The sequence below is a fragment of the Oncorhynchus kisutch genome, linkage group LG14, assembly GCF_002021735.2.
Source record: "Oncorhynchus kisutch isolate 150728-3 linkage group LG14, Okis_V2, whole genome shotgun sequence".
In the NCBI taxonomy this organism is placed as follows: Eukaryota; Metazoa; Chordata; class Actinopteri; order Salmoniformes; family Salmonidae; genus Oncorhynchus; species Oncorhynchus kisutch.
Genome location: NC_034187.2, coordinates 31,771,011 through 31,783,650, shown reverse-complemented (window position 1 = coordinate 31,783,650; position 12,640 = coordinate 31,771,011). Strand labels below are relative to the sequence as shown.

The 12,640-nt window shown below is 42.9% G+C and overlaps 1 protein-coding gene across 4 annotated transcripts in view; it reads right to left on the bottom strand.

Annotated features, from left to right (window-relative positions):
- LOC109903966 (runt-related transcription factor 3) overlaps positions 1–12,640 on the bottom strand; it is a 75,237-nt gene that overhangs the window by 15,671 nt on the left and 46,926 nt on the right. For all 4 annotated transcript variants that reach the window (XM_020501008.2, XM_020501006.2, XM_020501007.2 and 1 more), the window contains one exon: positions 4,917–5,081. In XM_020501008.2, coding sequence (XP_020356597.2) covers positions 4,917–5,081 — 165 coding nt within the window. The remainder of the gene's footprint in view (positions 1–4,916; positions 5,082–12,640) is intronic.

The following is a 12,640-nucleotide window of genomic DNA, read 5'->3' as shown; positions in this document are numbered from 1 at the left end:
AGGTATGCTAGTATCTGATATTCATCTCCAGTCAGAAAAACACAGGTGTTGGAACAAACAGCATGTTAAATGATACTACCTCAAAAGGCAAAATACTTTCTTTTGGATGATTCAATTGCTGCTGTCTTTTTTTCTTAAAACACATTTAAGTTAAAAGAGCAACTTTGTTCTGGCGATCTTGTTTAGTTTAGTCTCCTTTTGAAAAGGGAAAGAGGAAAACTGAAATCAGGATTATTTCTGTAGCGTCCCGTTGAGATCAAATATTTTTTCCATTTAATCTTAACGTCTTTGTCTGGATGGTAAGACTGGTATGAGCTGTAGACTTTATACCCAGGGTGTGTTAAGGAGATTGCATTCTCTAAAAATCATTAAAACACACATACACACACCACACACCTGACATTTAGTAAACCAGAATAACAATTTTGTAGTCGATTGTCTGAGTGTGAGATTTGCTTGACTGCCCTGGCAGAGCCACACACACAGCTCCCCACACGCCCTCCCGTAGGATCATTCCTCACGGCAGCCTCACCTGTGGTCACGGCTGAACAAAAACAAGCGGCTAGCCGAGCAAGCGCAGTGTCTGCCAGGGCTTGAATCCTGTCACTGCATGCGCTGTAATGAGCTCTTAATTATCCTGGCTGTCTAGAGCGCTAGCAGAGCTTGCAACATTGGCACGTAACTGTGTGTGTGGTGTGTGTTTGTTAGAACATACTGTGTGTGTGCGTGTTTGTTACCACATACTGTGTGTGTGTGTGTACGTCTGAGAATCCCGCGCAGCGTTTAGCAGACGTCTCAAAAGCGTTGTGTTGACAACAAAACTCTGTCTCTGTTTCATGGCTCAGACAACAATATGAAGCAAAGGGCTTCATTAGGAGATGATATTGTATTTTCTCACGTTGTCGTCAGCTGGAAAGTCCAGGTTTATGTGTGGATAATGGAAAACATTTTTTTTTGCAACAGAAAGGTGGGAATCAATTTAATTATAAAGTGTTGACGGCTCACTCATCTATTACCCTGTGATCCTCCGCAAAATACAACTCTGCCTGAGACGGCTGCCAAAAGCAGAGGCGTGTGTCGTGTTTATATGTAAATACATCCCTGTTTCCAAATATATTTATTACAAAAGGTACTATTTTAGTTTGAGCTGGGTTTGTAGTTGTGTGTTGTCTAAGCTGGCATGGAGATGCCCAGGTTTATGTCACTGGGTAGCTGAGAGGAGGGCGAATGTATCTTCATTGTTATTGAATTCTTTTAGCACTAGCCCTGAGCTACAAAGTCATGATGGTAATATCAGAGATTAAGGTGTGTGGTTTTACAGTCCTCCACGAACGCACACACGCACACACAGAGACACAGAGACAGACAGACACACACTCTTCAGAGAGGGCCCCTAGCACCTGCAGGTGTTGTGTGGAATCAGTTTGGAGCTCTATACCTCTCATCCCTGGCGGCTCTGAGCCACATTAATGTGTTGTGTCTATGTTGGAGGTGTGTGTGCATGTGTGTTTGTGTGTGGGGGGTTGTGCATATATATACGCCCCACGTGTTTGTGAGCGTGCCCTGTGTGTGTGTGTGTGTGTGTGTGTTCTACTGGTGCAGGTCTTTGAGATCTGACAGGCCTATGAAGAGGTAATTCATGCCCTAATCCTCCTGCAGCTATGCAGACAAGTACAGAGCCTTTCTTCACATGCCATCCCAGCATTGTCTGTACACCTCTCCTGCTAGACAATTTGGAGATATTAAGAAATCCCTTATGGATAAGTCCCTCTGGATAAGCTTACCTGCCATGGCCCTTCCATTGGCAGACAACACGCAGTAAAGTACAGAACCCAAACTTAATATCATGAAATATATATTGTATCTCTGTCTAAATGCCAACTAATCCTGGTCCTACTGGTCCACAACACTAGCAGATGATTTTCCTTGGCCATGTTCAGTACATTACATGGCACTTATAGAGGAACAACAACATCAGTTAAACTAAGTCCAAGCTGGTGCTGATAACCACAGTTGTGTAAGCTGAGCTGTACGATAGGTAGGTCCACAGTGGTGAGTCAGGAGCACAAGGCTAAACCCCATGAGAGATACACTTCCACCCACAGATAGCAAAACACTCCTAAACACACTGATAGAGACTCATTAACTGGGAAGTAGCCTTACTCTGTCTGTCAGCCTTAACCCCCTGCATGAGAACTAGGGAGTGGGTGGGAGAGGACAGCGTGTATGTGTGTGTGCCTCGTGTGTGTTTGTGTCTGTGTGTCTGTTCGTGTTTTGTCTGCACACATCCAGACATGCCATCACGTTAAGAAGCTCTGACACACAGTACCAGTCAAAAGTTTGTACACACCTACTCATTCCAGGGGTTCTTTATTTTTACTATTTTCTACATTGTAGAATAACAGTGAAGACATCAAAACTATTAAATAACACATATGGAATCATGTAGTAACCAAAAAAGTGATAAACAAATCAAAATATATTTTATATTTGAGATTCTTCAAAGTAGCCACCCTTTGCCTTGATGACAGCTTTGCACACTCTTGGCATTCTCTCAACCAGCTTCATGAGGTAGTCACCTGGAATCCATTTAAATTAACAGGTGTGCCTTGTTTAAAGTTAATTTGAGGAATTCTTTCCTCAATGTGTTTGGGCCAATCAGTTGTGTTGTGACAATGTAGGGGCGGTATACAGAAGATAGCTGTTCTTGCCATAAATAGGGCTAAAAAAAGCAAAGAGAAATGACAGTCCATCATTACTTTAAGACATGAAGGTCATTCAATATGGAACATTTCAAGAACATTGAAAGTTTCCTCAAGTGTAGTCGCAAAAACCATTAAGCGCTATCATGAAACTGTCTCTCATGAGGACCACCACAGGAAAGGAAGACCCAGAGTTACCTCTGCTGCAGAGGATAATAAATTCATTAGAGTTAACTGCACCTCAGATTGCAGCCCAAATAAATGCTTCAGAGTTCAAGTATCAGACACATCTCAACATCAACTGTTCAGAGGAGACTGTGTGAATCAGGCCTTAATGGTCAAATTGCCACAAAGAAACCACTACTAAAGGACACCAATAAGAAGATACTTTCTTGGGCCAAGAAACACAAGCAATGGTGATTAGGCTGGTGGAAATCTGTCCTTTGGTCTGATGAGTCAAAATGTGAGATTTTTGGTTCCAATCGCCATGTCTTGGTGAGACGCAAAGTAGGTGAACGGATGATCTCCGCATGTGTGGTTCCCACCATGAAGCATGGAGGAGGAGGTGTGATAGTGTGGGGGTGCTTTGCTGGTGACACTGTCAGTGATTTATTTAGAATTCAATGCACACTTAACCAGCATGGCTACCACAGCATTCTGCAGCGATACGCCATCCCTGGTTTGTGCTTAGTGGGACTATCATTTGTTTTCCAACAGGACAATGACCCAAAACACACCTCCTGGCTATGTAAGGGCTATTTGACCAAGGAGAGTGATGGAATGCTGCATCAGATGACCTGGCCTCCACAATCACCCGACCTCAACCCGATTAAGATGGTTTGGGATGAGTTGGACCATAGAGTGAAGGAAAAACAGCCAACAAGTGCTCAGTATATGTGGGAACTCCTTCAAGACTGTTGGAAAAGCATTCCAGGTGAAGCTGGTTTAAAGCATGCCAAGAGTGTGCAAAGCCATCATCAAGGCAAATGGAAAATAATCTAAAAGAAGAATAATCTAAAATATAAAATATATTTTTTATTTGTTTAAAAATGTTTGGTTACTACCTGATTCCATATGTGTTAATTCAAAGTCTTGATGTCTTCACTATTATTCTACAATGTAGAAAATAGTACAAATAAAGGAACCCTTAAATGAGCAGGTGTGTCCAAACTTTTGACTGGTACTGTATGTCTGAGAGCGAACTTCCACCCACGTACCCCCTCTCCCCTAAGACACACACACCTCCTTCCCCCTGTCTCCATTGCAGATCTGCCCTGTTGTGCCAGTCAGTCTGAGACTGACGTGATTGCGGAGGAAGCGGGCGGCTGTGAGATTCCTGAGGCTGTAGAGTGGTGTGGTGAACCAGCTCCAGCCCCAGTGCCTTGGCCAGGCTGTTTGGCAGTGATCAGGTTGCCACCTGGCCCCAGACTGGACCCTGTGACCGATGCAGGGCATTCGGGGACAGAGCTGGCATGAGTGAGCGGCCCCTGCCAGTAAATGTACTGGACCCTCCCCCGGGTCTGGGCTCTCATATCAGTAGGGAGGGTTGTACTCAACATGGGGCTTCAGCCTGCCACATACAGGCTAACTCAGCCCATAAAGCCCATTATGGGTCACAGTCAGACCATACAGGCTAACTCGGCTCATAACACCACAGCCATGAGCTGTTCACTCCCTTACCGTCAGGGCAGATGATATTGGAGCATGAGGTCCGATACAGGCTCAGAGACCGTTTCTATCTACAAGCCATCAGACTGCTGAACGCTTGAACTGGACTGACCAACTGGACCACCTGGACTGACCCCTGACTCTCTACACCTTAGCAAGCATTCACACAGACATAAACTCCTGTATTATACTTATTCCAAAAGGTTTATTCTATTCTACTGAGCCATTTACTTTATGTTCCTATTCTTATCTTTTATCTTATCTTTTTTTCTTAATGTTGTTTCATTGTCCAGAAGGAAGCTGCAAGTAACCATTTACTTGTAGTGTATACCATGTGTATCCTGTACATACGACTAATAAAACTTGAAACTGATAGAAAAGTCAGCTCTCACTGTCGGCAGGGAGAAGCATTTGTACCGCTAACCCCTATATACAGTGCTGTAGCAGAAGGTGGAGTGTTTTGTGATGAGTGAGCAACACTGACTTGGGACAGACGGTGTGAGTGAGTCAGTGTGATAGTTGTTCCTGTCTGGTCAGCGGCCCTACCTTGTATCTGGGACTGGGTAGAGGGCCCCAGGTGGCTCTGGGACATGGGCCGGGGCTGGGGGTTACCAGGCCCCATCCTCAGGCTGGCCCGCTGGTAGCGCTCAATCTCTGTCAGCCTATCAGAGAACTGCATCTTCTGGGGATCCTCCATCTTCACCCTGTGTCCTGAAAGAGAGCGAGAGAGGGAGAGAAAAAGAGAGAGAGAGGAGAGCCAAGTTACCACCTACACAGCCGGGAAATCATGGCTCTTTATTATTTTTTCCCAGCGGTACCAAATGGTCAAAAATAGTAAAAGCAATAACACATCCAAATGTTAGGTCTGCTGTAATATTTGAGTTGTATTTCCTCAGGTCTGGGCACCAGCAGTTTACAGCTTATTAGGTTTTGTGAGGGTTTGTTTAGAAGTGGAATGGTTATATTGGCAATGGCATCCCATTCTATTCTAAGACATAATTAGTGTGAAAACAGTGACAGAATTATATACATGAATAAAGGCCACTGTCCTCCACCAACTAATCTGATTCAGTCAGATTATATGAAAGCTTTCTTAGAAATATAACAGTACTCATAGAATGTTGACAGGCACTAAAATCATTAAAATCAGATAAACATTCATATAGGAATAGCACTAATACTCCGGTGTATATCAATAGTACTAGCACAATAATATAATTATAGTATGATAATAATAGTATGAAATTGTTTAACTTTACGGCATGAGAAAATTCTGCACTCAGAAGTACAACCCCAGACTGGGTCTGCTTGTCGAAATGGTGACTATACGTCATACAGCGACTCAGGTCTGACCAAGCAGTTACTCAGTGAGGGAAACACCCAGGAATTGCTCCTAGACTATATTACTCATCAGACTGGAACACACTGTGTGGACGGTTGCGCATATGTGCATGTGTGTGTGTGTGTGATGAGAGAGGTGGGAATGTACGAGAAAAAGCATATTTGGCACCTCGAATACATTTGATCTGAACAAGACTTGGAAAGACAAATCACTACACTCAAACCCAAATCACTTTGAATAGTTTTTCTTAAAAGTTATACTTGAAAGGCTAATTCCAGTGCAATCTCTCTCCAGCTTTGCTTTATCTTGGCCAGGTCGTAGTTGTAAATGAGAACTTGTTCTCAACTGGCCTACCTGGTTAAATAAAGGTATTCTCAACTGGCCTACCTGGTTAAATAAAGGTGAAATAAAAAAAGACATGTATTTAACATGTGGTGTCACAATAGAAAATGAAATTGTTGACATAAATATTGCCAGTGTATATTCTACACACACCTAAATGCCATAGGTGAGTCCGGATGAGGGACTCCTCTAATGGAGAAAGTGTTTTATATGTAACTATCAATGCAGCAGACACATGTCTGAAAGAGCATGTAAACATTGTGGTTTTCTCCCTGGCATCTCTAATGTGAAGTAATGGCTGGATTTGAATATTTTATCACTATATAAAGGGGGCCAGCAGACAGACTGATATGGATTTTGCCCATCCTCTCTCCAGACTTGACCCATGGTTAATATATCCTCCCTCCCTGCGACTTGACCCAAGGGTAATATATCCTCCCTGCCTGCGACTTGACCCAAGGGTAATATATCCTCCCTCCCTGCGACTTGACCCAAGGGTAATATATCCTCCCACCCTGCGACTTGACCCATGGGTAATGTATCCTCCCGTTTACCACTCTGTCCATTTGGTAGAGATCACTCCCTCTTCTCTTTTCATACAATATAAAATTCTCTATCTCGCCCCTGCCCTCCTTCCCACACACACAGACGTACACACACCAATGATGTGGACTGAGCTTGGCTCCCAAGTAGAATTGAACAGTATACAATGCTTCCAATGGCTAGATGCAGACACATTCAACACTCACATGCATGCACATAACAAAACATAGATAAATACCCATAACCCGCACAATCACCTCCCCCCCATCACACACACCAACACATTTTCTCTTGCCAGTAAAAAAAACACCCACACATGTTAACTCACATACTCACACTGGGATCAACACCCTCCCTTGTGTGTGTGTGTGTGTGTGTGTGTGTGTGTGTGTGTGTGTGTGTGTGTGTGTGTGTGTGTGTGTGTGTGTGTGTGTGTGTGTGTGTGTGTGTGTGTGTGTGTGTGCGTAATCCGTTACATGTAAAGGATGAAAAAAAAACGGTAATCCATTCCGTTACCAGCTAAAATATTGTAATCCGATTACAGATACTTTTGAAACTTCGAGGATTACTTTTAAATTCAGAAAGGGTGTTTATTTGACACCTTTCTGTTTTCTCAATGACATTCAAATGAGCATTGAAAAAGACGCAAGTTTGACCACAAGTCAGAGACCACTATGATGACACACCACATGTGTTTGATGGATCACAGGAAAATAGCAGGAATCGGCTTTAGGAGGCTAAGCTATGTCTTCCAATGATGCGACCAATGATTATCCAACTTGAATAAAGGTAAGAGGTAAGGATGACAGTAGTGGTGTAGCCTACGGGCGATATGGATATCACTTATTATTGATATCTACATAGCACATTGATGTGAATCACACTGCTGCTCTCTCATGTAGGTTTGCTCCTTGCTCCTTATTTGCTCCTTACGGATTGTGGTTGTTGTGGATGGCTGTTCACAAATGTGTATGTGTATTTTAACCCAGTAATGGTTGAATTGATTACGTTTAAACTGCCTATCAATCATTGTTTTTGCAACTAGTGCGGATACAAGCCTATGAAATAAAGGTTTGATGGGGTCCCTCCATCTAAAGTCCTCTGAGGCATTGTGTTCCATACCGTCAACCACTAGTTTCATTTAAGAAGACTAGTGGGGCGTTTATTGTTAAATCTAATGTGTGCTGATAAAAAAACATAGGCCTGATGGCCTAATGCTCAAACTTGCACACTTTTGATAGACTTGCATATCTGCATATATTATCAAGAAATCAAAGCGTAACCAACAAAAATGTAAACAATAGGTCTATAGCAAATGCAGTATATGGCATTCATTTTTCACATTCAAATAGCACTTTTAGGTAGTGCTCAAAGCAAGCCATTCCATGAGAGCAGCATTCATTTTTCAACTCGAGGCAATGAATCCAATCAGTCCTCCATGACAATAAAAATCATAAACAACAGAGTAGGGCTTTCTAATAAGTCCTTAGTTTTGGGCTTATGCTCATGTAAAACAATTTGGCTAATCTATATTTCGATATTTCCAAGTCCTATTTTGGAAGGGGTATTACATTAATTGGAATGACTGGAAATCTGTCAGACTTTGGAATTTAATGTAAATATACAATTGCATTATTATTGTTATATGTAGTAGAAAGTGATGGGTTAGAAGAAGCCTAAATAACCAACCCATAAAGTAAAATGCAACACCCATTTATGGCCAGCTATGTCAACTCTAACATTGATTTATCCTGCAATAGATGTCTTTCAATTGGTAATATAAATGTTTGTCTTCTAATGCCTCTTTAGGGGAAAGTCATCTAAAAGTAACGGAATGTAACCAGATTACGTTACTGAGTTTGGGTAATCCAAAAGTTACATTACTGATTACAATTTGACAGGTTACTTGTAACAGATTAAATTTAAAAAGTAACCTACCCAACTGTGTGTGTGTGTGCGTGTGTGTGCATATGGATGAGAAATGTGTCAATGCGGAGACCAGGGCTGTTGGACATCTCCAGCTGTTTGTGTTCCCTGTGTTGGAAGTCAGACTTGTAGTAGGATGCAGTAAAAGTGAGTGACCCCACCTATACACCCACCATCTCACTATGACACAGGGACACAGTCTACTCCAGACACACCCGCTTAAGCACACTTTTACAACTAGTATCTTGTTATTCACACATTTCTGAACCCGGTCCCCCTCCCAGTCCCCACACCATCGAGAGGGAAAGTGGGACACACACAGGCAGCTACAGAGCTTAGCTGGCTCCATCTCCCACACAGACACTGTGGCTACTGTCTGCTCCACCCCAGAGCAGGGGAGGCCAGGAGAAACGGCCCTCCAAATATAGACCAATAGTTAGTGCAGTTATTAAGAGATTTACACCACCTCAAACGGCTGAGGTCAGGGAAATGATACATCCCAGCTCTGTGGAAGAAGAAAAAAACAACCAGGGGGAAAATGTAGAATTGGTCACTTTTTCTGTGGCCTGTGGTGGTCTGGGATGAATTGGTTGGCGCTTTGGGGATGAAAGTGATTGTACCGCATGATCACACACACACACACAATCACACACACACACACACACACACACACACACACACACACACACACACACACACACACACACAGCAGTGGATCTAGTGGCTCAGGTCCAGCTGGCAGGGAGTGTGTGGCAACACACTGTACTGTACTTCCAGTAGAGGGTTTGGCCAGCCATGAGAGAGAACTATAGGAGCAGAGCTGAGGCTTCATTAGGACCATGCCTGGTGCTCATTACCCCAAACCCCACAGTTACTGTTAACACCACTAATCAACTCACATGGTCGACTCTAGCTCTCCTCTCTTCCCCCTCTTCATTCCCGACTTCCTCTCTGTCTGTCCCCTCTTTCTCCTTTTCTCTCTCTCGCCCTCCCTCCCTCTCATTTACTTTTTTTATAGAAGAGAAAACTTCAGCAGTTTCCCATCTGGAAGCTAACACAGTTTATACAGTATACACAACCTTCCTCCTGTTTTCTTCTGTTAGATATCATCACCACTCTAAGCCTCAGAGAGAGGAAATGGATTGGTGCGATGGAGGGAGAATGGATGATTGGCTTTTCTAGTCCCTGTCTTGGCCTTGGTTAAGAGACCGACAGAGCCCATGGCCTGCTTGCTGTTCAACACAGTGTTTAAACCTCTTTTCGGGTCTGACCCCAGCTTTTCCATGAGTGTGTCTGGTAGATTGCCAGAGGTTGACTCCCACTTTGCAGGGTCTTGACCATGGGTTTCTGCGTACCACGGACCCATTTCGGAGGGGATTGTGTGGTGGATGAATATTTTATGTGTCAGGGTGCACTTAGTAGAGAATGCACAGTTTTTTTCTCTATGATATCATAACCACAAGATAGAGCTGGGAGATGGAGGCCAACGGGGAGGCAGGGATGATGTGGTTCAAACACCAGCCCTCAATACATGGAAGAGGTAAAATGGATGCCAGAAGCTGTAGATTTACTAGCTTCCTCTCTAGATGGCTGTTGCATCATCTTACAGCATTATGAGGACTGTGACGAACACATAAAAAGGTTGATACAAAATGTCTGGTATTAATGATGTACTGAAAATCCATTTAACTGAAAATCGCTTTAGAAATAATGGCTGTGCCCTTCCCACCCAGCGTGTGTGTTTTTTTTGTTTTGTTGCCCAATACAATACCATTTTATCAGCAGATTAACTAAAGACATAGGGCCTTGATGTCCCCAATGTTTTTTTGTGCTCTTCAGAACATGTAGATAGGTTCAAGTATAACAGATAAGATACATCAGTGTGGGAAACTGACCCTGTGACTGGTCCCTTTGAATTGAAACACTGATGAGCAAAATGATCAACCCTGATCACCTACAAATTGCATTGAGCCACAAGGAGCGGGATGATGAAGGTTAGTATTTGGGAATTCTAGAGCTGTGCCTATGGGCAACTCTTACTCAGAGCTCACAACCCCTTCAGACGAGCCAATCTCAGCAAGTCCCGCCCTAACCCTCTAAAGCCCATATCAGTGGAACACATAGACAGTGTTTGCTCAGAGAGTGTTAATGACAGCTCATAAACACGGCCCGGGTCCAGCTGAATGATCACACGATACAGCTTTTTTTTCTAACATTGAAAGAAAGAAACATATGTTCCCTTCCAAAGAGAGACACATTGAACACAAGCTTTTTTTAGTAAAGGGCTGGGCGAGTTTTCAGGGGCAAAGTGAAACTCTATCTGGACTGCAAAGGGCAATACGTGCCTTGGCCAGGACCCAGGGCTGTGCTGAATATATTTGAAGTGTAAATATTTGTATTCGTCGTATAAATGGACTTGAAAGGCACTTGATAACAGACTAGAATTGGTTGAGTGCCTATATCAGACTGAAAACGTCTAGCGCACCTCTATAAGGACTATGGGCATGTCCATGTAAATGGACCCAAGTTCATAGGAGCATATCAAATTGGGTGTCAAATGAAAGCTAAGAGTCTATATTTTGGGGAAATTAAGGCATAGTTACATTTAGAAAAAAAACAATTGCAGAAGTAAAGGCTTTGATTTCTGGATAAACAGATTTACCAAAAAACAACATATTTTCTAATTTCTCTCCCTCATGAGGGAGGATAATAAAAGTTCACAGAAGTAACAAGTAAAGGTAGGCCTATCAATTGGTTATAGTGTTTTACTGATATACATTTTGTTTATGAATTATTAAGTGATTAAAACTCATAAAAAAATCAAAATTGGTAACGGAATTACCAAAAATTCTGTAGTGGAATTACTGCAACTGAATTGGCTACAATGGGAAATCATCACAAACCACAGTTAGGTCACCTGCTACTATCCGCCCTTCCACTGGCATACTGTTATGTTCAGCTCATAACTGTTTTATTTCTCTTTCTGTCGAACCAAGAGTGTTAAAAGTCTGAGTCTGGACAACCTCTCTATTTCTCTCTTACTTCTTTCTTTCTTTCTTTCTCTTTCTTTCTTTCTTTCTTTCTTTCTTTCTTTCTTTCTTTCTTTCTTTCTTTCTTTCTTTCTTTCTTTCTTTCTTTCTTTCTTTCTTTCTTTCTTTCTTTCTTTCTTTCTTTCTGACACCTACCCATGAGCCCCCTCTCTTTCCATTTAATATTGACAGCTTCCTCACCCACTGGGCACCGACCGACGCCAGACGTCCATGGACGTTGGAATTTGGTCAGTCCACCCTGGCCTTGATATTAGCATCCACAGACGGACCAGAGCTCTGCCTTTATACAATATAGGTGTACATAGTAAGGTAGGTACCTTATATGTTGGCACTGTACCAACAGCTGTAGAGCAGAGGTCTGTGTTTGTCACTCTATTGTCAAGACATGTTGATGTCAGCCTCTCCCTGTCTGTAGTGTGTGGATACAGCTGCTGAGATGATTCATTGAGACACAAAAACAACACATACAACTAACATGCTGCTGTTGTCTCTGTTCAGTGATGTGTCTGAATATGCATGTATTAAGGGAGGAACCTTTCAAGGCAATAGGCCTTGTACTTTCTATCCTGAACTATAAACTCTCTCAAACGGTTTCTTCGTCAGTCAGAAACGTCAACCTGCCTCAGAATGACAGTTGAGAGGGTGTTGGAGTGGCGTCGGTCGGTTCGCTAGTGAACTTCCGCTTTGTGTTGGCGCTCGAAGACGTTTCAACATCTGTTGAGCGAAGCATTGCGCACCTGTCTTCCTTTTCCTCCTCTCTTGACTATTTTGCCTCCTGCCTTTCCCTACCCCCTTTGACTTCCCCTTTCACTCTACTACTGGTGCCATCGAGACGCCTGAGGCTTTGGCGATCACACTGCCCCTACAACTCAAATCAATGACAGAGTTGGGTTTTAGAGGCTGTCCAATCATAGATCAGTTTAAGGCTGACCCAGAAGGATGTGAGGTTTATTTCTTAGTAGTGTTTGTGGCTGTCTAGTCTGGCTAAATGAGTTTTACAGACACACACAGAGACACGTAAACACACACACACACACACACACACACAATGAACTCTTTTAATGTCT